Below are 21,164 nucleotides of genomic sequence, written 5' to 3' on the forward strand. Positions count from 1 at the left end.
CGACGTCGACGCTGTTTGCGCACTGAGAAATGAAATGTACACGCACCTCCACACGCTGATTCCACAAACGCTGAATTCACTGAAGCCCGTGTGAACCACTTGACACACGGTCTAAATGGTTGTCGCTAGCTAACCTCCAACCTGACTAAGATACGTACGCTTTATAAAAAGAGAAATCGTACACACCATCTGCAATGGTGTACGACGAACGGTTGCGCCAAAATTTTGAGGAAAAGCAATGCGCAGTAACTGTCTCACATCTAGGTGGGCACCTCAACCACACCTTAAGGGAAGAGGTAAAAAGTCTGGGAAGGCATACCATTCAAGGTGCATATGTCGTCGGTTCGAATCCCTCCCAAGCAGCACTGGTCATCTGACCGGCCTTTGCGAATGCGTTTCCAATACTGAGCTGATTTCCTGTGCTGCTTGCGCTGTCGCAAGCTAGCCTCCGACCTGACTAGCACATATAAGCTATGTGCAATAAGAAATCGCTTGACATCCCCCCAGCGCTGTGCGGCAAACGGTTGTTCACAGTTGTGGTAGGAACGTAGGACTAATCGGGAGAATTGGCGCCACATTGAGGTCAGCAGTAAGTGCATATATATAAGAACGAAGATCAATATGATTGTGTGAAATGGTGGTGCTTGGCTTACTGTGTGCGCACTACGGCCGCTTGATGAGGTCACCTTGTTTTTCTTGCAATCGCTCAGATTTTCTGTACCATTTGCGAGTACACGCACTGGCACACGCCGCCAGTTTTCCTCGTAATGCGACTAGTAATGCTTTCGCAGTAAAGCCATATATCCCAAGAATCAGCCATGCTGAGAAATACCAAGAGATAGAGAGAAAAGAATTTTAATGAGAGAAAAAGGAGGAGAGGTCGGCCGGTGGCAACATGGCCCTGACCTGCTACTGCACACGGGGGAAAGGGAAGGGGAGGAAAAGGAAAGTTCGAATAAAGGTTGATGATGTCATAATACAATTAGTTTCATGGGTGATGTCCACACACACACTCACACCCACTGGTTGAAACTCGCATCGCGGTGCGTAGACACACTTGAAGTTCATATCTTGAACACACACATCGACACATGTCATTGACACATACTGGAGTAGGGGCTCCATGAAAACACAAATGTAAACATTGTAAACTGTGTGAACCATGTAAGCAGTGCACAGGCGGTCACAGACGGGTATCTAGGCATGTTTCACATAAAAACTTGGCCACGCACTGTGGCAATACCCGCACCTCGAAGAGAGGTACGACCACCTGCAGTGCGTATCACGAGTTCTAATCCTTTGCGCGCTTTCTGCTTCCAGTAATCGATGCGACGGGAAAGTACCCGACCGGCTTGTTCCAACTGAACACTGTGGAAGCCGGTGCGTACGACGAGTGCATCGAGACGGTTGTTCGTAACGAAGACGGAACGGAGAAAGTGCGTGCTCAGTACTGCAACTTCTATCTGAAACAGGGAGGCAGCGCAGCTGATTTCGAGGACCTCCAGCAGGTGTGGCTGATGACTCACGCCCGGGTGAGGCTCTTTCAACTTCAGTGATTCCATTAAGCCATGCTTGAAACGAGAACTAAATAATATTAGTAGGTGCGTGCGAATAGTACTATTTCAAATCTGAAACGAAGAATAAAATCGTGTAGCTTTGCTATCGAATCGAATATTCGTAAATAGAGTATCTAAAAATATAATTGAGAACGAATAGAATAGTGATGAAACCGAATCGGATACGAATCATTCAGGGAAGTTAGGGGGTAGGTTAAGTGTACAGCCTCAGTCAGAAGTCTTAAGGGCCACGTCTCGAGTAGGCTGGACCATGGTTCCTGTCTTCACCCTACAGTTAATTTAATCAGGGCACAGTAGCAGCCCCACTGCACCGAAAAAAAGAACTGAAACCATTAGGCCTGACAATTTTTGACCATGGCTGTTAAATTTAGTTTCCCCGCCCCTGCTGCCTTCCAAAAAAACATTTCTAACGCGGTGACATCGATCGTGAGGTAAAATAGGGTGCCTTACGAAGGTGTTTCTTCCGAATGACAATAGAGTGGTGTTGGACCGCTCTAAACTTATCATTAAGCACGAGCCGCAAGCAACAAAAATGGTTTGCCTTTGGGCGCTACCAATGGCGGATTTTAGTTGACTTCAAACTTGAAAGAAAACTCTTGCTCCCTTTCTACCTTCGCATAAAATTTCATGGCTGCCTAGGTCAACGAGACAAAGGACGCTATTGAAAATGCAGCAAGATACGACAAACCATGCCAAAAAGTTACCCACAAAGACTGAATCTGAACTGTCATGTGTGCAGCCAGAAGTGTCAGGAATGAAAGTTTAATTTAGATGACCCCTTATAAAGGATTTAGCGCTTCTACAACAGCAATCAAATGTTTCTTAGGCACGCAAGTGGCGTGTGTGATTTCGATATCATACACAAAAGAAACAGAAAAACGATAACCCTGTTTCATTTGTCTTTCCTTCCAAACACAGGCTCAAAACTTCTCCGCGTACTTAGGAGACGAAAGGTCCCCTGGCATTCGCATTGGTGTGTGTTTTATCAGCGAATGCACCGAGGAAGATCTCCAAAAAATTGTTGATACATGTAAGTAAAGCTTTCATTGAAAAGCCATTCCTGCCTGCCACAATGCATTGTTCTTGCGCATCACTACCTGTAGTAAGACACTGCGCAATAAGTGAGCGCGACAGAGCGCACTGCTGCCCAAACAAAATGCGAAGCATGAGGAGACACCGAGTCAAGCGCACAGTTCACGCGTCTTGTGTTCCAGATAACAAGCAGGAATGTTAACGCACGTAATGTTATTAACGCGGCAAACCAGTGATCTAGAATCCAAAATACCTGGGGTCGCGATGTGCCTTGTCTGATAGAACGATGCGATTGCAAAGCCATCCTCGATTCGCATGAACTTAGTAGAAGTGAGCACTATGGTGCACCTACGCGCCGGATATTAGTGCGGCAACACTAATCCGGAGGTTCAGAGCCCAGCAAAACTGTCTATCGTTTGTCCGAGAGCAACCTGGACCGCACAAATTCCATCGGTGTCAGCACCTGTCATCTCAGGGCAGTGGCGCACCGCTTAACCGCTGCACCACTGCGCCAGTAGTGGTACGAGGACTCCCTGGGATTGATGCATGTTAAGCAGAGACAGACCAGTTCTACATATATGGATGCGCCATGTTTTTGCACTGTATACGAATGTTCCCAACATTCTCTCTCGTTTTTGCGAAAGGACCTAGTGGCCGCAGTGGTTTTCTTCCCATGAGACCCTCGCCTCCCCTTTCTTCTTCGCCCTAATGAAAACAGACAAGTGTACAAACCGAGACATCCTCTGTTCTAATGCCAGACGCGCCACTAGATTCACAGTCGGGCCGTCTTGAATGCCGTTACTGGTCACTATGTGGGGCCACTTAAAGGAATCGATGGGCTCGTGCTAGAGCTCAATAGAAAACGGTTGCGAAATCCTGGGCTTTTAAAGCGGTATTCAGACGGGGGAGACGGCCGCGGATGGATGTGGAGAGCAGGGCAGCAAAATTCCGCCCCTGCATCCGGATTTAGAATTGACTCGGACAGCGGGGAGCAGTCGAAAGGGTTTAGGAGCATAAAAATAATGCGATAAACATGCGGTGATAGACAACAATCAACATATGCATCTAGGCAGAATATATGCAGCTATACAAAATAAGTACAACAGAACCCCTTATCCTTTTCTCTTTTCTATCCCCTAATACCTTCTCCTCAGTGCTGTTTAGTCAACCAGAACACCCTTCTGGTTAACATCCCTGCCTTCCTTCTTCCTCTTTATCTCTCTCTCTTATCTCTCTCTGCATTACAACCAACAACAGCCGCAAAATGTTAAAATTAAAAAATAAAATTTTGTGGAGTAAGTGTAAGCATTTTCCATTTTCTAATGTGTTTTTCTTCTATCTGCCAGTTGTAGGAGGAATGCTCAAAGTAGACGTCAGAGACTGCGTTACCAGCCGTGCCGAAGCTGTTAACACAACTCAAATCTATATAATGTAAGTACATACGCGGAAAACCTGTGACATTTGTACTGGCTATAAACAGGAGTGCTGTTGCGTTGATTTCGGTTCTCACAAGAAGCGATTAACACATATCGCAGCAGGATGGCAGAAAAAACAGAATTCCAGTGTTATCGCAAAATCCACGTTGCAGCGGCTAAAATTTTTCTTGATGCTCTTGTTCACGCAGATATAGTGAGCACTCATCCTGTGTTTCTCGTCGAGTCTTTGTGGCCTAAGGCCCGCTCTGTGAGAATACCGATTACCTTCTTACTTAAAGACATTGTCGGTAGGGCGTCGTGATTTATTATTGCAGAAGCAGCGCCATACCCTTGAAGAAAAATTCAGGGGGCACTTTGGCTCTCTAAAGTGCTGCAAGGCGAAAGCGTTTCCTGGCGCACTGTTTTTTTTATTTATTTTTTATTTTTTAAATTCTGTTTTTTTATTTTCATTTTTGCTCTTTTTCTTATCTTGTTTTCATTTTTATTTTCATATCTTATTTTTATTTTGCTTTTATTTTTGTTTATTTTTCTTTTATTTTTCCCTTTCCGTAACTTTATCCCTTTTATTTTATTTATGAAACACATGCCTTCACTAGATGCGCTTTTATTCATGCTCCAGTCTTGAGCCTTCGTGGCGGAGTGGTAGCGTCTCCGCTTCAAATGCCAAAGACCCAGGTTCGATTCCCACGCTCGCCGCGGTTTCTTTTTAAGCAGTTACGCCGAAAGGCAGACAAATCTGCCGACGCTTCCGTCGAGGCATTAAAGGCTTTCGCCTTAAAACAAACAAATCAACGAAGGGTACTGCGGACTCAAAAACGAGAACGGCAAGGGCACACAACAAGCTAAGACTCGCCATTGATTTTTATTCAAAACAAGATGCGTCTTTTATAACTTCACACTGTCATATCAAGGAATATGAGCAGTCCAAAATCATTCCTTCTTTTACAGCGTTAGCTCGAATGCTGTCATTACTGAAGGCCGCGTTAGTAGTAAACACAAGGTGATTATTCAAGTGGGACCAGTGGGTGGTACCATTGGTACACAGATTGCGGACCATCTAACTGGCGTCGAATGTTCGGAACGGTATCAAATGATTCAGCGGGTTACGGAGCTTAAGATTACTAGTCGAATCAAAGCTTAGTTTATCACAGCGATTCATAACGACGACCTTTGGTTCCCCAAACCAAACGTCCATTACGGTGAAGCTTAATGACGTAGGACATTCGAAGTGGTGTCAAACGGTTTTTCTTTTTGTGCTGTATACGCTGGCATCAAAAAAGTAGATATACGGATATAACGAAAAATTTTTACCGGGTATCGCAAAGATGGCTAATGACGCAATATTCGTTTGGTATTGCTAACGCTCGATACTAACACTCTGCCTCGGCGTTTTGCTCTTTCTGATACAACTTGAATGAGGGGTCACTTACACAGTCACCCCCTTTCTTTCTTTTGAAAAACGCCTCGGCAAGCTCACATGCCAGCTGGTCACGGCTACTCCTTGAAACTTTTGTTTTTGCCAGCAAAGGCAGGTACGGCTTCTTGCGTGTAGCATCCGGAAAGGCGCTGCAGTGGAGGAAAAAATTTTACCCTTTTTTGGACTTCACCGAATGCCGCTGTTCTTTTAACAATTTAAACATCAGCCCGTCTGACCGATGTATACCTTCCCATTGTCTGTGCTACTTGTTTGACTTATTTGTGTGTGCTCATGTACCCTATGTTGATAAAGATTGACCGACTTGCCAAACAATGCACTCCTTTGAAACAAACAAAAATAGAATATAGTTTCAGCGCTAATAATTTGGAAGTAAAGTAAAAACTACAGCCTTAGAAAGGCAGGGTCATCTAAATGTTTCAGAAGCCCCTGTGTTACCGCACTGCTTTGCTACAGTTCTTCACCTCTTGATGAACACAACCCGAACTACCCTGTGAATTGGTCCACCCCACTTTCTTGGACTGCTAAGCAATGTCTGCGGCTTGTAATGAAAGGATGCACACACTAGCAAGAGAAGCTTATAATACCCTCCATGCCAGAATCTGTACATTCAGACGGGACACGCCATATCCATGCAGCCGCGCAGCATGCAAGCTATTTCGCTGCTCACGCAATACCTCGCATAGCAAGCCTATAAATCGTTAGATCAATATGCATTTTATCACCTAATATGTATTACATGGTTCTACTTATGGCCGCTCTGGTAATACGCCAACCAGAACTTTTTGTGTAAAAGAAGAAAATCCAAATTAATGCTTCATGTCCCACTAAGGGGGGCCACAAAGAAAATAAATTCTTCTTAATATCATTGCATTTCTTTTCATTCTATTTAGAGCTGTTTTGGGAACAATCTCGGCTGCAATCATAATAAGCACGGCTATTGACTATTCTTCAATGAAGTGGAAAATGGTGAAGACTGATGGTAGGTTCACATATCATTTCCCAGCATTTTTCGAGTGAAATGCGAGCGTAGTAGACATAGAAACTCATTATCGGCGTGTTAATACTCGAAAATTCCGAATAGCGAATCGAATATCCTCCTACCCCATTCGCCGAAGAAACCGGATAATGCATGTTCAAAATTATTTCAAACCAATCGAATATGTTCCAAAGCTTTAAAAGCTTTTTGAAATAACTGGCACGAAGTTCTGTTAATGGTCAAATGTGTAGGGGAATCCCCCAAGGTGGAGTAGATTTGTAATAAGGGAGTAATTACTCATTGGCATCCATCCGAGCGCAGCCATACGGCTACGCTCGAGTGGATTTGGTAGAGCTACTGCTCCGGTGAAGCGGTGGTCCCGGGTTCGAACTCCGGACCAGGACGAATCTTTCTTTAACTACGAAGTTTCTGAGAAAGCTGTATAGCTTTCCTTTGTAGCCGTATGGCTGCGCTCGGGTGGATGTCAATGATTAATTACTCCCTTGTTATAAAGTTCTGTTAATGCACGCCATACATTTCCTGGACCAGTATTTCAAAACCAGGGCGCAATCCGACGCCCCACTGCATGCTCCCGCGATCGGTCTATAAAGGGTTCAGCTCCACGACGCGATTCATTCGAGTCGCGGTGTTCATAATGCTCATACCTGACCTCCATGTTTTGCCGACGCGACAGGGCTCATGTAAATTCAGGCAACCCTGCTTTGATGCGCGATCGCGGAGGCCATGGCTCATACTTGGTCCTCGCCCTACTGGGTTCTCGCGCTTGATTATCCGCCGTCGGCATCAGCAGCAAAAGGAAATTTTGCTATACGTCATACCCAGCAATTCTGTACAGAAAGCATTTTTCAACGGGAAGGAGTTTAGGAACGCAGTTTCTTCATATATTGTAACATTTCGCTATAATAATCAACATATCCGCCTAAATCCCGTCGGAAGGCTCGCATTTTTTTTTTCTATTAACGTTTTTGCTTGTCAAAAGCGTTCCCCATTGCTTTTCTATGGGAGTCTTAACTTAGTTCTTAACTTAGTTATGGGTTTGGCTTGGTTTATGGGGTTTAACGTCCCAAAGCGACTGAGGCTATGAGAGACGCCGTAGTGGAGGGCTCCGGAAATTTCGACCACCTGGGGTTCTTTAACGTGCACTGACATCGCACAGTACACGGGCCTCTAGAATTTCTCCTCCAAAGAAATTCAGTTATGGGAGTCTTAGTTCGATGCGAGTGATGAAAACACTTATGAAGAAAGATTTTGATAGGCATCGAAAGAATGGACCATATACCTAAAGTATTTCAATAAAAGTACCTTAGAATATTCTAATACTGAAAAGTTTTTTTCAAGAATGCTGGGCATTATGAGAGTTATATAGCTAATATAACGACTACGTGAAAACAACTCCTAGTGGAGACCACTGTGGCGTCTTGAGTGCTATAGCGATAACTCCATAAGCTGTAGCTCCGTGCCAAACCGCAGCCGCTAGCTCCTCGCTGTTCCCCACGATTACTCGTTTTGTACGAGTACTGACACAAGTAGCGAATATCTGTTAAACTATTCTTAAAATAGTTAATATCTGTTAAACTATTTTATAGGATTGAATTAATTCGATCCTATAACTGTCGGATTCGCATCGGATTAAGATTTTGGCAGCACTCTTCGTATTCGATTTGGCAGCAATGCTGCATTAATCGTTTTCACTTATGTTTTCAAAGAAAAAAAGGATTTTTCATGCACCCCTTGCTCCGAAAACCAAAGTGTTACGTGTGATTTCTTCTTTTCCAGGTTACCTGCTTAACTCGTTGACTGCGTTCTCAGTTATCAAGAATACGAAGTACCTTTTCAAAGCCAACAGAAACAAAAACTCGGAGACGTACGACTACGGTTTCGTACATGGGCTTCGCTTTCTAGGAATATTTTGGATCTTACTCGGCCACTCGTACGCGAACGTCCTTGACAACACTTGTAAGCACGACGGCACACATTTCTAGCATCTTTCACTCGTCCACTGAGCTTTATCAACTTCTGACGTCAACCGTATGTGAATAGCTATCGTAGCACGTTCTTTATTTAGAGCAAGCCTCAAAGATTTTCTTATTTTCATTTAATTCTGACAAGTATTGACTGCACTTATGCCCGCGAAGACTACCGCGGCACTTCACCTCTCTCTCTATCGTCAGAACTGCAGGTACTTACCCAGCTAAGCTGAGCACAGTTATCCTGAATTTTCAACGCCTGATTTTGTGTTCTGTTAAACGCGCTGTCTGTCTCTCAAAACGGAGCACCCGTAAAAAACAAGAAAAAGTCCACACCCTGAAAACGCTTAAAATTAACACTGTTAATAGCTCAGCAATCTGGTTTTTCAAGGAAACAAAACGAGGGAATATAACGTTATTCCGTTTTCACTGCTACAGAAACGCCTCGAAGGGTAAACCTTGTTTCGTCAACAACAGAAAACAGAAGCTTGTTGCCGCACTGTTTTCTCTTACTATTTTCAGCGAGATTGGCCAACGTACTCTTCATATTTGAGCACTGGCACGGCGTGATTGTTACGTTTGGATTCCAGGCCGTGGATACGTTCTTTTTTCTCAGGTTGGTCTGTTACGCCACCGTTGCTCTTTCGGGCGCATTACTATAACTTTTTCAGACCCGCATTATGTACTATTAACGAGAAAAATCTTAACATTCGCGTGCGCACAGTTCGAGCTCCCTATTTCACAAAAACCACATTAGTGGTTTAAAATGTTTAAGAATTCACGCGCGACACACACTTCCACGCTCACGCTTTTGCGGCCCTATTCTTCAAAAACACATATTTTTGTCCAAATAATTACTTCATCATTTGAAGCTGTTTGCACAACAAGAACTCAGCTACAGTATCTTTTAGTAAAACGTGCCACTGCATGAGAAAAGAAAAAGTTACAACACAACACAATATTTTTTAGGCATAACATTGAACTTCGGGAGGTCCATCTTCATGTTTTCGAAAAGCGATCCTTTTTTGTTAGCACGAAATGGTCCTTTCTTTTTGTTTTGAGCGGAGATATAAAATGTTGCCGGCATGACTGACTTCAAGGAGAAAACCTCTAGACGCTTCGAAAAAAAAGTTTGAACAGACACGTGCACAGACGCTGGTATGGTGCTGCAAGGGGACGATATTGTTTCTGAATAAATACTTTACTTTAATGTTCTTGAAAACATAAGCTATTCGTCAGAACTGCTTGCCACAGGAAAAGGTGCGATCGGGATTTATTGACTACTGCTTTTCATCCTAAAAGGAGGGCCTCCATTCGATTTGCAGTGTTTGTCTGCTAGTCGCGCAATTTGTCTAAGCGTTTGACCTTTCTTTCTTTAGATTATGTTTTTCAAAATCCCACCTGCGGCAGAAAAACACCCCTCCTTTCAATGAGAGCAATATAATATTGACAAGGTGCTGACGGGATATCATAAGATATAGGGTTATAGTCCTGTACAACGAAATGAACTTGGAATAGCTAAAAGACACCTTGAAGTTGGCCCTTAGATGCCACTAAGGGTTTTTTCATGTTGTTCATGCTCCGTGCTTAGAGACACTTGACTGCAATAGCGCTTGGGAATGGCTGGCGATGAGTTAGCTGGTTCGGCAGTGAACATTTTTTAAACACTCTCCTGGCCTACTGACATACACTTATGCACTTAGGGTGCCAGTTCAGGACACTGTGCACCTCTCACTGAGCTTGCGTCCATGCCCCGATATGTGCCTTGAGATTGTTAGTGTCCCTGTCGCTTCAATTGCGTATTGATTAGTGGGGTGTCAGTGAGTTTCTGCACTGCTAGAAGCAGAATACAGGGAAGCCCAGTGCATAATTCACTATGCATTCTTTAATTCTAAGAGACATGATGAGATAAATAAGGTTTTTCTGAGATCCAAGTTCTCAGAGTGTCTTTGCTAGGAGCTTTCTTAATTACTTGTTTGTTTCTTTGTTTTTCAGTGGTTTCTTTATTTACTTCAAATTAGATAACGAGAAGGGCAATCGTGTTCTTGTAGCCCTCATCGCCGTCGTACGCCGGTTTATAAGGTAAGTTATATTACCTAATGACGCTTTTTCATATCAATTCATAGTGATAACTAATTTTTAAAGTCTTTTTTTTTTTGGAGGGGGGGGGGGGGGGGGGGGTTGAACATCTTTTCCTCGTTAGTAGCAAGCCCTGGCAAACATCAGACTATTGGCTGTTCCTGAATATGGAGGGAACAGTACATTGAAACAGCTGTGCTGGAGTTGAATTGGTGCTGGAGTTCAATTAAGTGTTCGTGAGAAAACTGCTCAAACAGCCATACGGAAGCGTTTCAAGCGATTAAAGAGCCGCTCACTACCCGTGGCGGAACATTTATTACACTCGGCTAGCTGTAAGAAAATGTCCGAGGAACGCCTTCCGCATCAAAATTTCCCGTAATGACCCATTCATAGCAGAGTTACAGTCATTGCAATGAAGCATTTTCGTCACGCTTCTACTAGACACGATCTGTATAAAACAGGCCTCATGTCGCCCGCCGGGGCACCAGCCTCCGCAAGCGAAATTTCTTTTTCCTCCTCTCTCGAAGGAGGCGCGAAGTTAGGTCAGAAGGCTAAGTCATTCGCCCCGTCCGTTATCTACCAACGCGCCGACACTTCTCGCTTGAAAGTGGAGATCACAAGAGCGCTGTCTGATGTTAAAACGCGATTATCACAGCACAGTCGCATATATGTCTAATGGCTTAGTAGAAAGTTAAGTTGGGCGAGTTGGTATAGGTTCATGGTTAAAAAACAGCGCACAAAAGACTAGAGACAAGAGTAAAGGCAACGACAGGACAAGCGCTGAACTCACAACTAAGGCTTTATTGCGAAAACCTGGGTGTATAAGGGAGGCATAATACATGAAAACAAAATTTAACAAACGAAACTATGACAATTGTCATAGTTTTGTTTGTTCAATTCAATAAACAAGCAATAAACAGCTTTGATCAAGCAATAAACAGGCCCCAGCGAAATGAGTGGCCATATCGCGTCCTGCAACTTGCATGCTGTAGGATGCAAGCTACAAATGCGAAGCGTCGGCTAGCGTAATAGGGCCTTTCTCGCATGATCACGCGCCAACAACGCAGATTCGAAAGACGCCGTCGAATGGTCTTTGTACACTCTAAACAGGAAGGAGTAAAAAGTAAGTAAGCTGTTCTGTTGCGCACACTCTTTCATGAAAGGATGTGCGCAAGCGGATAGCTTATTCCCTTTATGCTACCCTATATACGTATTAGTGTTTAGTATACTGTATCTTCCCCTCCATCACATGCAACTCGTGAGCCTGAAGTGCCCGCTCTTTGCGATTTGACAAAAAAAATAAGAGCTCAGTGAGAGACCGCCGCTGAATAAGCCAAGGGGCCAGACGCCAGGGAAGCAGGTCAGCGTCAGTGATAATTATCGAGCTTTAAAACCTCATAACTCGCCATATATACTCCACGTTACGGTCCAGTTTCGCTGAAACATCATCGTCGTAGTACTTAAGTGAGAAGGGAGCAGTGGAAAATAAGTAGAAGAGATAAGAAAATTTATTCTTACCTTGGAGACATAATACTGCGAAGGACCTCGGACATTATTTCTTTAGTTATTTTTACTTGGCTGTATGAAAAATCTCAAGACCTAGAGGCCGCGGTAAACGATAATTACACCAAAATTCCTTCAGTTGCTTTGTTCATCACTTTGAAATTTTACATTCTCTAAACAATTTGCATATCTACCCTTCATACCACGCAGGAGTTAGTATAGAATACAAAAAACTCCTTGCGTAGAATAATTGTGTGCGCAGAGACTTGACTCCCTCAAAAAGTTTTTTTTTTAAATATTTGGCTTCAATTGGTTAGACACGACGCATGTGTGCGACTAAAAAAAAACAAAGATCTTCTCGAATACAGTCACTTCAAACGTTTGTGTCCGCGAAACCATGCACATAGAGCGCAAGATAATTTTAAAATGATAGTGGACAAGCTATTTATAAGTTTAGCAACTTCAGAGCTGACTCAACGCTATCAAGCAGACTAAAATTGTGAGACGTACAGCTCACAGCCATTGTATTCTCGTACTTTTGTCCGCAGTTTTTAGAGCTGTTTTTCGAAGTTTTGAGACATACTGGAACCGTTCCACCAGAAAATACTACTAGTTAAGTTCCATCACCCTTTTATTGCCGCTGTAAGCAGTCGTCAGGAAGCAAATCCTAATGTGACCCCGCCGTCATCGTAAAGCAGGGAAAAATGCCTACAACGATGCTTCGTTCTCTACTTCACTTTCGCAAATTAAGCGTAGCCAATTTCCTTCTTTTCTTTTTCAGGATGACCGTTCCGACATTCTTCATGCTCATGTGCATATATATTTTACCGCTGATCGCCTCTGGCCCGAACTCAAAAGACTTCTACAGCAGGTATTACGCTGAAATTCGAGCCCTTTGGTGGGACCTCCTGCTACTAGTCCGGAACTGGAAAGAAGACGCCAAGCTAGTACGTTTTAACCCGCACTATACAAGAAGACTCTTCTGACATCGTCACTATGCAACGTGGCAGCCAGCCATTTTCGGCAAAGTGGCAAGCGTGGCATCCGGTGCTTACAGGATTGGTTCGGAAGAAAAGAAACCATAGAGTCAATATGAGAGCACCGAGATTAGAAGAGAGGAGGGTGGAGAGAGTCAACTAAAGTTTAACCCCCCCCCCCCTCTCCCTCTCGGTGACTGTGGCTCCGTGGCAAGGGCTAGTAGCATACCGTCATAGGCTTCATGTTCAAAGACCATTCGTTTGAATCTCGAACGACTGTATTCCAGGTTTTTCTGATCAGACACGTGGTGCTTGCTTTTTACTTTATTGGAATTTGCTACAATGTAGAATTTTAGCTCTTCCTAGTGTATGCTTCGGATCCGTTGTGTCAGATCCTGAGGTGTGAGCCCTAAAGCAAGCAGAGCTTACCTGCCCACATGTGGCCGTTCAGGTGGAGTTAGCGAACATATTTTCATTCTAATGCGCCAACAGACGACGCACTACAGCGGTAGCTGTAGAGCCTTAGGACTTGTCCAGCTTGGCTCAAGTGAAACACCCCTGAGCCTTATCCTATGTGCTGAGAATTCTGCGAAGGTTGAATCTGCGTAATTATCCGCCACCTGCGAAGTACCATGATTTTGTGATGATGTTAATATAAGTGCCTTTGCTGAGACTCCTGTTACGATCAATAAGTCGTCAGCGAAGAGGTCTCTTTTTTCCGCTAAGAAATACGAAATGAGTAAAGGCACTATATCTAGTGCGACAGATAGGGCCTTGAATAGAGGGTGCACCGTTTTCGGCCCGCTTCGAAGAATTCTTTTTAAGCTGCAACATAAGTGTTAGTTCAAAAACCATAAGATTTTGTAGTGGAAATATTTGTTTGATCTCTCCTGAAAACTTGAGAAATACTTGAGAAGCACTTATGCTCTTCCTCAAGGCAATGGTGGGAGAGCGTTAGTTTGTCTCTTTAGCGGCCTGAAATCTTCTTTGCTCATTACTTCTCAGACACGGGCAGATTTTTCATTTTATTTTTATGTTTGTTTTTGTTTAATTATTTACCGCGACACACAAGGCTTTCCTTTAACCAAATCGAGCGAGCATTGATCCCTTCTTTTTGGTTTGCAGCGATGCCGTGTTTTTTGTTTTTGTTTTTTTTTTGAGGGCGGAACCTTCTTCAGCAGACTCTCAAAAAGTACATTGAGACTACGCCCTACACTACGACATTTTTCCTGCAATGGAAGCTTCTAAAGTTACATGTGATCTTTTTGTGCTCATGGGGCTGTTTAGCTTGTGGAAGAGCCGCATGATAGATCGCCATGTTCATCGAAGTCTCTGTTCAGATCACGGTGGCAGAATATACTAGGTGTCTGAACGACAGCGCCTTTCCAGCAGGCGATGTTGACGACCGTCGGCTCGTGTTTTCTGGGAGCGTCGTGAGATGGCGCTAGCAGATTAGGGGGTCTAGAGTTACTGTATATGCTACCAAAGGTAGCCTGTATATGCTCCCTGCGGGAGCATATACAGGAACTCTAAGGGGGTCAGCGGGCGTGTGGGCGGCCTGTGTGCCGGCGACTGCATTTGGAGGCGAGGTAGTGATCGCTGCGCTTGTTTTTGTGCCACTGTCTTTTTTTGCCCATTATATTTTCCGTCATACACTCATGTGTATTGTGTGAAGGGTAAAAGCTGTTTCATTCATCCCTGTTGATGACAAGCGTAGCATATTTGTCTTTTCGGATGCTCCGCATCTTATGAAGTGTGTGCGCAACCGTCTGCATTCCCAAAATGTTCTAAACTTTCCTGGTGGCCGTGTCCGATGGGCACACTATGATAAGCTTTTTGTTGAAGACCAAAAGCAGCCTGGACTCTTGCGTGTTTGCCACAAGCTCACATATGCCCCTATTAATCCGTCGAACACGGAGAAGATGCGCGTAAAACCCCCTACCCAGCTGTTCAGTCAAAGTGTGGCCAGCGGGCTGGAGTTTTACTCGCAAAGAAAAACAGTGGGACTGGAGAATGTTAAAGGCACGGTAGAATTCACCTTGAAATTTAACGATCTGTTTGACGCACTCAATCGCAATCATCCCAAAGAAGGCATCAGTGAAGGCAGCAAGGATCTCAGAGTTCTCGCCTCCTTCTTGTACTGGCTCAACAAGTGGGAGCGGGAAGTGGTGGCCGGAAGGATATCTCGCGTTCATTTTCTGACAGAGCATACTGTAGCAGGCTTATGCGTGTCACAGTTTTGTTAGCTTTAGAGCTGACAAGATATTTGCTCAAACAGTGTGGCTTCAAGTACTTACTGACTGGAAAATTTAACCAGGATGTATTACAGCGTTTTTTTGGGACAATCCGCCAAGCAGGCGGTCACAATGACCATCCCTACTTACCCGCATTTCTTCAGCTATATAACATGCTTTCAGTGTGTATCCTGATCAAACCATCCAAGCTTGGGAACTGCGAGGTAGAGCAAGCTCGGGAAACACATATGCTTACGTTGGCTGATCTAAAGCTTGCGTTCCAAATGGACGGAAAACAAGAGACTCGTCTTCAGCAGCTAAAATGCAAACTGGATGGATTGGTTGCCGCTGAGGTTGAGTGTGATGAAGCGTTTGGTGAGGTATGTGCAGAGCCAGAGGCTGCTGACTGCATTGTGTATTGCCTGGCTGGGTTTATGTGCAGAAAAATGTTGAAGGGCTCAACCTGCCCCACATGCCGACTGAGCTTTGTTGAAGAAACTGAGGTCCATGCTCAGCCTGAAAGCACACTTGTGCAATGTAAGACAAGAGGGGGGCTCCTGCACCCAAATCTCAAGATTTTTTCTTTGCTGCAGATCGCTGAAAAAGAATTTCAGCAAAATGCCACACACACGAATACGTATGAGGTAACAATTGAAGTTATGCTAGCAAAGCATACATTCTCGTTCCCATGTGAGGAGCATAAAGAAGATATGATGGCAAATTTGTTGCACTATTACATTGCTATGCGAATGACGCAGGCCTGCAAACAGACAAAAATTGACTCGAAAGCGAAAATGCAACATCGTAGGAAGCTTTCAAAGCTTGTCTAGGATGCCAAACACCTTGAAAAGCACTGCAGTCCCGAATTTAGGTTTAGTTTGGTTTATTGGGGTTAACGTCCCAAAGCAACTCAGGCTATGAGGGACGCCGTAGTGAAGGCTCCGGAAATTTGGACCACCTGGGGTTCTTTAACGTGCACTGACATCGCTCAGCACACGGGCCTCTAGAATTTCGCTTTCATCGAAATTCGGCCGCCGATGTGATATTGTATTGGCGACGTCTGCATGAATGTGAAAAATAAATACCGTCTTGTTGTGTAGCCGGTTGTTTTGTGAGACATTTCGAGAGCACGGCCTTCAAACTTTACTGTGCGTGCCTGTACGCTTGTGGCGGCAAAGCAGAGGTGGAGAAAGTGCATTTCGGGAACACGCGGCAGCCCGCAGTTTGCGTGGGGCCAATATTTTCGCGCAAATATGGAATTGCAAAGCGAGCACCTACGTGAGCAATAATGCCTGACACAAAACCATGCGGGAACCAACGATCACCTTCCGTTATCGGGAGCTAGCGTATTTGACATGCGTGACTAGGATTTCTTGACATCTTAATAGCGCGTATTTGGAAATTTCTTTCTAAGAATTCTGCATTGCGCACAAGCCAAATTGTTTTGCGTTTGTACAAGCTGAGCACTAGTAAACACGCGGGTGATTCCACTGTGGTCGATATATTGGACGTTTACGAGTATCAAAGCATGCTTAGGTATGAATAGCATTTCTAAGCTGAAATAATCATGAGCATATACCTAAGCTTGCTTCCAAAGGCTTGCCGGACGTTTAGTCTAGTGTAGATACATATATCGGGAAATTAACTTGTCATTCTTACGCGCGTGCGAAAGTTAGTGGAGGTCCGCGCGCTACGGGTCCTACGGGTCGGGTGCTACGGTTGACCCCCCAACGATCCACGCCATCTGCCGAGAGAAGCTTAAAGTACGATCAAAAAAGTCGCCGGCGCGGCAGCCGCGTTCAGACACCTAGTCTGTTTCTTCCACCGTGGTTCAGATGGCAGCGTGTTTGGTGCAGGAGGTATATGCTGCACAGGATCGACCTCCTGTCTGGTTGCCTTTTCTCAATGCATGTGTGTGTTTCCCGAAATTTTGATGTGCGGGCAGAGTGATAGCAGGTTGCCGGTGTAACTATATGTATGTCGGCAACGTGGGATGCGGCCTGGTTAAGTAAAGCTAGTAAAGTAAGGCTAGTAAAGAACAAAAAGTTCCTGACTGGTCCAAGGGTCAACCGCGCGAGGTCATGTGATTATGACGTCAAGTCCCTCTTGACCAATCTCAATTTTCTCGACGCACCAATGCCGACAACTACAGCGGTTGCTCCTCTGAACGGGACCCTTACGCTACCGCGTTAAAGCTTCCCCAGGCTTATTGCGCAGGAATGTTGGCACACCCTTCAGTACCATGTGTGATAGCTGCAGTGCTGCGATAGTTCTTGTTAAATAAAGAAGGTTAACACTCCAGACGTTGCCAAATGCGAACGAAATAATGGATGTACTATCGGGGACAAAAGTGGCATACTCCACACGGCGGGAGCCGGAGCAACGGAAAACTGCGGCATTTTGGCGAGCTAAAGCACGAAACATTGAAGCGAGCCAAGCGACATTCCTGCTGATAATAAAGGTCACGCATTCGCTGTCTCGGTGCCAGATTCCGCCTGTAGATGGCGTTGCGAAGTAGTTTTCCGTTGCTCCGGCTCCCGCCGCGTGGAGTATACCACTTTTGTCCCCGATAGTACATATGTTGACTATATGAAATCATGGCAACCAGTTACCGCTGTCACCCGCGTAATCTTCATGCTGCTGCTGCTGTTTATGAATAAATGTATTGAAGACGAGGTTCGTGCTAAGCGCTTGCAATAGGGGCAGTTCTGTAAATGATTTTCCTTCAAAAAAGAAATAAGCACGCAGTCGAGCTGCAGGTTTGATATAGCCGAAAAGAATAGCACCCCAAGTTTGTGAACAAGTTTGTTTTGTCGTAGTTACAGATTTTTCTTTTTTTTAGTATTTTTCTGGAGCAGTGCAGTTCTTCTGTCGTACCATCTATAGTCTGTACAACTTTCGGTATTTACTATGCGAAATTTTGTAGTTACTGCAAGTTCGTGGACAAAAACATTACAAAAAATCTGTTGCGACGACAGATAATTTTCTGTTGTATTTTTCGATTAGAGGCATCGCTCTCTTTAAATTTATGCAGCACAAAATGACTGCCTTTGCCCTTGGGCTCTCACTCAGACATGTGCCTTCAAAAGCATCAGAAGCCTATAAATACCTCCAATACATGCGCACTATTTAAGCGCTCCCATTCGTCTGTCTTATATATATTTGGCATATTCAGGGCCTTAATGCAACCTCTCTGCCTGTTTTGTTGTTATTCTTTTCAGCCCATTTTGCGTCACCTGTGGTACCTCTCCACTGATTTCCAGCTATTTTTGGTATCCCTCATCGTTATACAAGCCTTCAAAGCGTAAGAGTTCTTTTTTTGATCAATGCTATAGCTGTTTAGTATTGAAGTCACTGGGTAGGCTAAAATTAAAACAAAAAATCAATTTTGTTTCTATTAATCTAGAATGCCTAACGGTCCTACACATTATTCAGCGACTTACATGCTTTTCCGCCCTTTATTAGAGACAGGTAGTTCAGTTTTCGATATTAATTGGTGGGTAGGCAAGGCCGATTTCTTCGGAGCTTTCACTCATAATTATTTCTGCTATAAGGTGTGATGTCAAAGACAAAACTAGGTGTTCTTTTAAGCTGAGAAGAGTTCTTCTAAGCCCGGCTAATGGGAAAAATGCATATGGTACATTTTATTGACCTCTCGCTGATTTCAGTTTGGGGTCATCTTTCTTCATTTTCAAATTTTTCTTTCCTTTTCGCTGAGCACTTAGAAAACAAGAGTAAGGATGTTTTGCCACTTGTTTCTATTAGGTACCCGCAGTGACCCCTGTGTACGAAAAAAACTGCAACATTTAGTGTGTGTCCAAGTCCCAGATGATGAAGAAGCCTGTTATACACTGATAGCCACCCAAATGCGTTCTTCAGGCCGTAAAACCTGTTTTACATCAAATGCTTAGCTAAAATTGTTAAAGAATACCGTCATGAGTGGGCCCAAAATGTCAGTAAGCATATTATTCATGTCGCCTCGGAGTTCGTGCAGAAGAACACGCATATCTTAGCAAGCGCATATCTCTGAACTAAAACCTCGGACATAGTTCTCGACTTCAATGATGGCAGCATGATCCTAGTTTACGTCCTCAAAGCATTTACGTAGTTCTGGCATTTAGTTATGGCAGCATGATCTGATTTTACGTCCTTAAAGCAATTACGTACGGCTAGTGGCGTGGAATGGATAGTTGGGCCAGTTGGTACGTTTTTCTGTTGTGTGTTTCCTTGTTCTCTGTCTTTCGTTCATTCGGCTCTTTTCTGCACAAAATCAACGGTTAGTGGATGTGAACTATCGATACTTCGAGTGTAGAGGTGCAGTCTTGATCAAAATGGGTCCATGGAAGCAAAGTGACAAGCACAGAAGAGCACAATAGACATTGCTACTGGTTACATATCTGGCGGCTTTCGAGTTTTAGTTAGTTTTAGTTTCGAGTTATTTCGAGTTTTAAAAAATCCTCAATTATTCCAATGTCATCAATAAAGTCAATATATATATATATATATATATATATATATATATATATATATATATATATATATATATAAGGGAAGGGGAATGAGGGGCTCGTTATAAATATGAAAGAAGCCAACAGCCACAGAAACCAAGGGGCACAGGGGATTTTTTTTTTTTTAATTAATTTATTTATTTTGTGGTGTTGATCAATTTAGAATATTACTGAAGATGTCATCGCTTAAAGCTAATTGATTAGAAAAGCAGAAGAAAAAACAACCACTGCCGCCGGTGGGATCCGAACCCACGACCTCCGAATTACGCGTCCGGTGCTCTACCTCTGAGCTACGGCGACGGCTGTCAAATCTTCTGCTTTCGGGGGTATTTATGTTTACAAGTAACCTAACCTTGAGAGTGTTCATCAGCGCCACCCACGTTCATAAGCGGCGGACGTAGAACGTCCTGAGTAACTCGGAGGTCGTGGGTTCGGATCCCACCGGCGGCAGTGGTTGTTTTTTCTTCTGCTTTTCTAATCAATTAGCTTTAAGCGATGACATCTTCAGTAATATTCTAAATTGATCAACACCACAAAATAAATAAATTAATTAAAAAAAAAAAATCCCCTGTGCCCCTTGGTTTCTGTGGCTGTTGGCTTCTTTCATATTTATAACGAGCCCCTCATTCCCCTTCCCTTGTTTGCTTAATTGCTTAGCGAGGGCCTCGGTTCTGGCAGCCTTGACTCCATAGGAAGCATAAGAGGGTTCTCACGCAGCTTCCACCCTTTCCGTTCGATGACGTTCTACGTCACTACCTGCGGTTACTCAGGACGTTCTACGTCCGCCGCTTATGAACGTGGGTGGCGCTGATGAACACTCTCAAGGTTAGGTTACTTGTAAACATAAATACCCCCGAAAGCAGAAGATTTGACAGCCGTCGCCGTAGCTCAGAGGTAGAGCACCGGACGCGTAATTCGGAGGTCGTGGGTTCGGATCCCACCGGCGGCAGTGGTTGTTTTTTCTTCTTCTTTTTTTTTTTTCTTCTGCTTTTCTAATCAATTAGCTTTAAGCGATGACATCTTCAGTAATATTCTAAATTGATCAACACCACAAAATAAATAAATTAATTAAAAAAAAAAATCCCCTGTGCCCCTTGGTTTCTGTGGCTGTTGGCTTCTTTCATATTTATAACGAGCCCCTCATTCCCCTTCCCTTGTTTGCTTAATTGCTTAGCGAGGGCCTCGGTTCTGGCAGCCTTGACTCCATAGGAAGCATAAGAGGGTTCTCACGCAGCTTCCACCCTTTCCGTTCGATGACGTTCTACGTCACTACCTGCGGTTACTCAGGACGTTCTACGTCCGCCGCTTATGAACGTGGGTGGCGCTGATGAACACTCTCAAGGTTAGGTTACTTGTAAACATAAATACCCCCGAAAGCAGAAGATTTGACAGCCGTCGCCGTAGCTCAGAGGTAGA

At 44.1% G+C, this 21,164-nt stretch overlaps 1 protein-coding gene across 1 annotated transcript in view; it reads left to right on the top strand.

The window, feature by feature from the left end:
* The window catches only part of LOC149359686 (nose resistant to fluoxetine protein 6-like), a 45,825-nt gene that overhangs the window by 12,526 nt on the left and 12,135 nt on the right, over positions 1 to 21,164 (top strand). The window contains exons 3-11 of the mRNA XM_089567729.1: positions 1,321 to 1,532; positions 2,496 to 2,607; positions 3,956 to 4,040; positions 6,374 to 6,462; positions 8,257 to 8,436; positions 8,970 to 9,063; positions 10,443 to 10,529; positions 12,811 to 12,976; positions 18,462 to 18,544. Coding sequence (XP_089423855.1) covers positions 1,321 to 1,532; positions 2,496 to 2,607; positions 3,956 to 4,040; positions 6,374 to 6,462; positions 8,257 to 8,436; positions 8,970 to 9,063; positions 10,443 to 10,529; positions 12,811 to 12,976; positions 18,462 to 18,544 — 1,108 coding nt within the window. The remainder of the gene's footprint in view (positions 1 to 1,320; positions 1,533 to 2,495; positions 2,608 to 3,955; positions 4,041 to 6,373; positions 6,463 to 8,256; positions 8,437 to 8,969; positions 9,064 to 10,442; positions 10,530 to 12,810; positions 12,977 to 18,461; positions 18,545 to 21,164) is intronic.

The sequence above is a fragment of the Amblyomma mixtum genome, chromosome 2, assembly GCF_055824585.1.
Source record: "Amblyomma mixtum isolate Tamu chromosome 2, ASM5582458v1, whole genome shotgun sequence".
Classification (NCBI taxonomy): Eukaryota; Metazoa; Arthropoda; class Arachnida; order Ixodida; family Ixodidae; genus Amblyomma; species Amblyomma mixtum.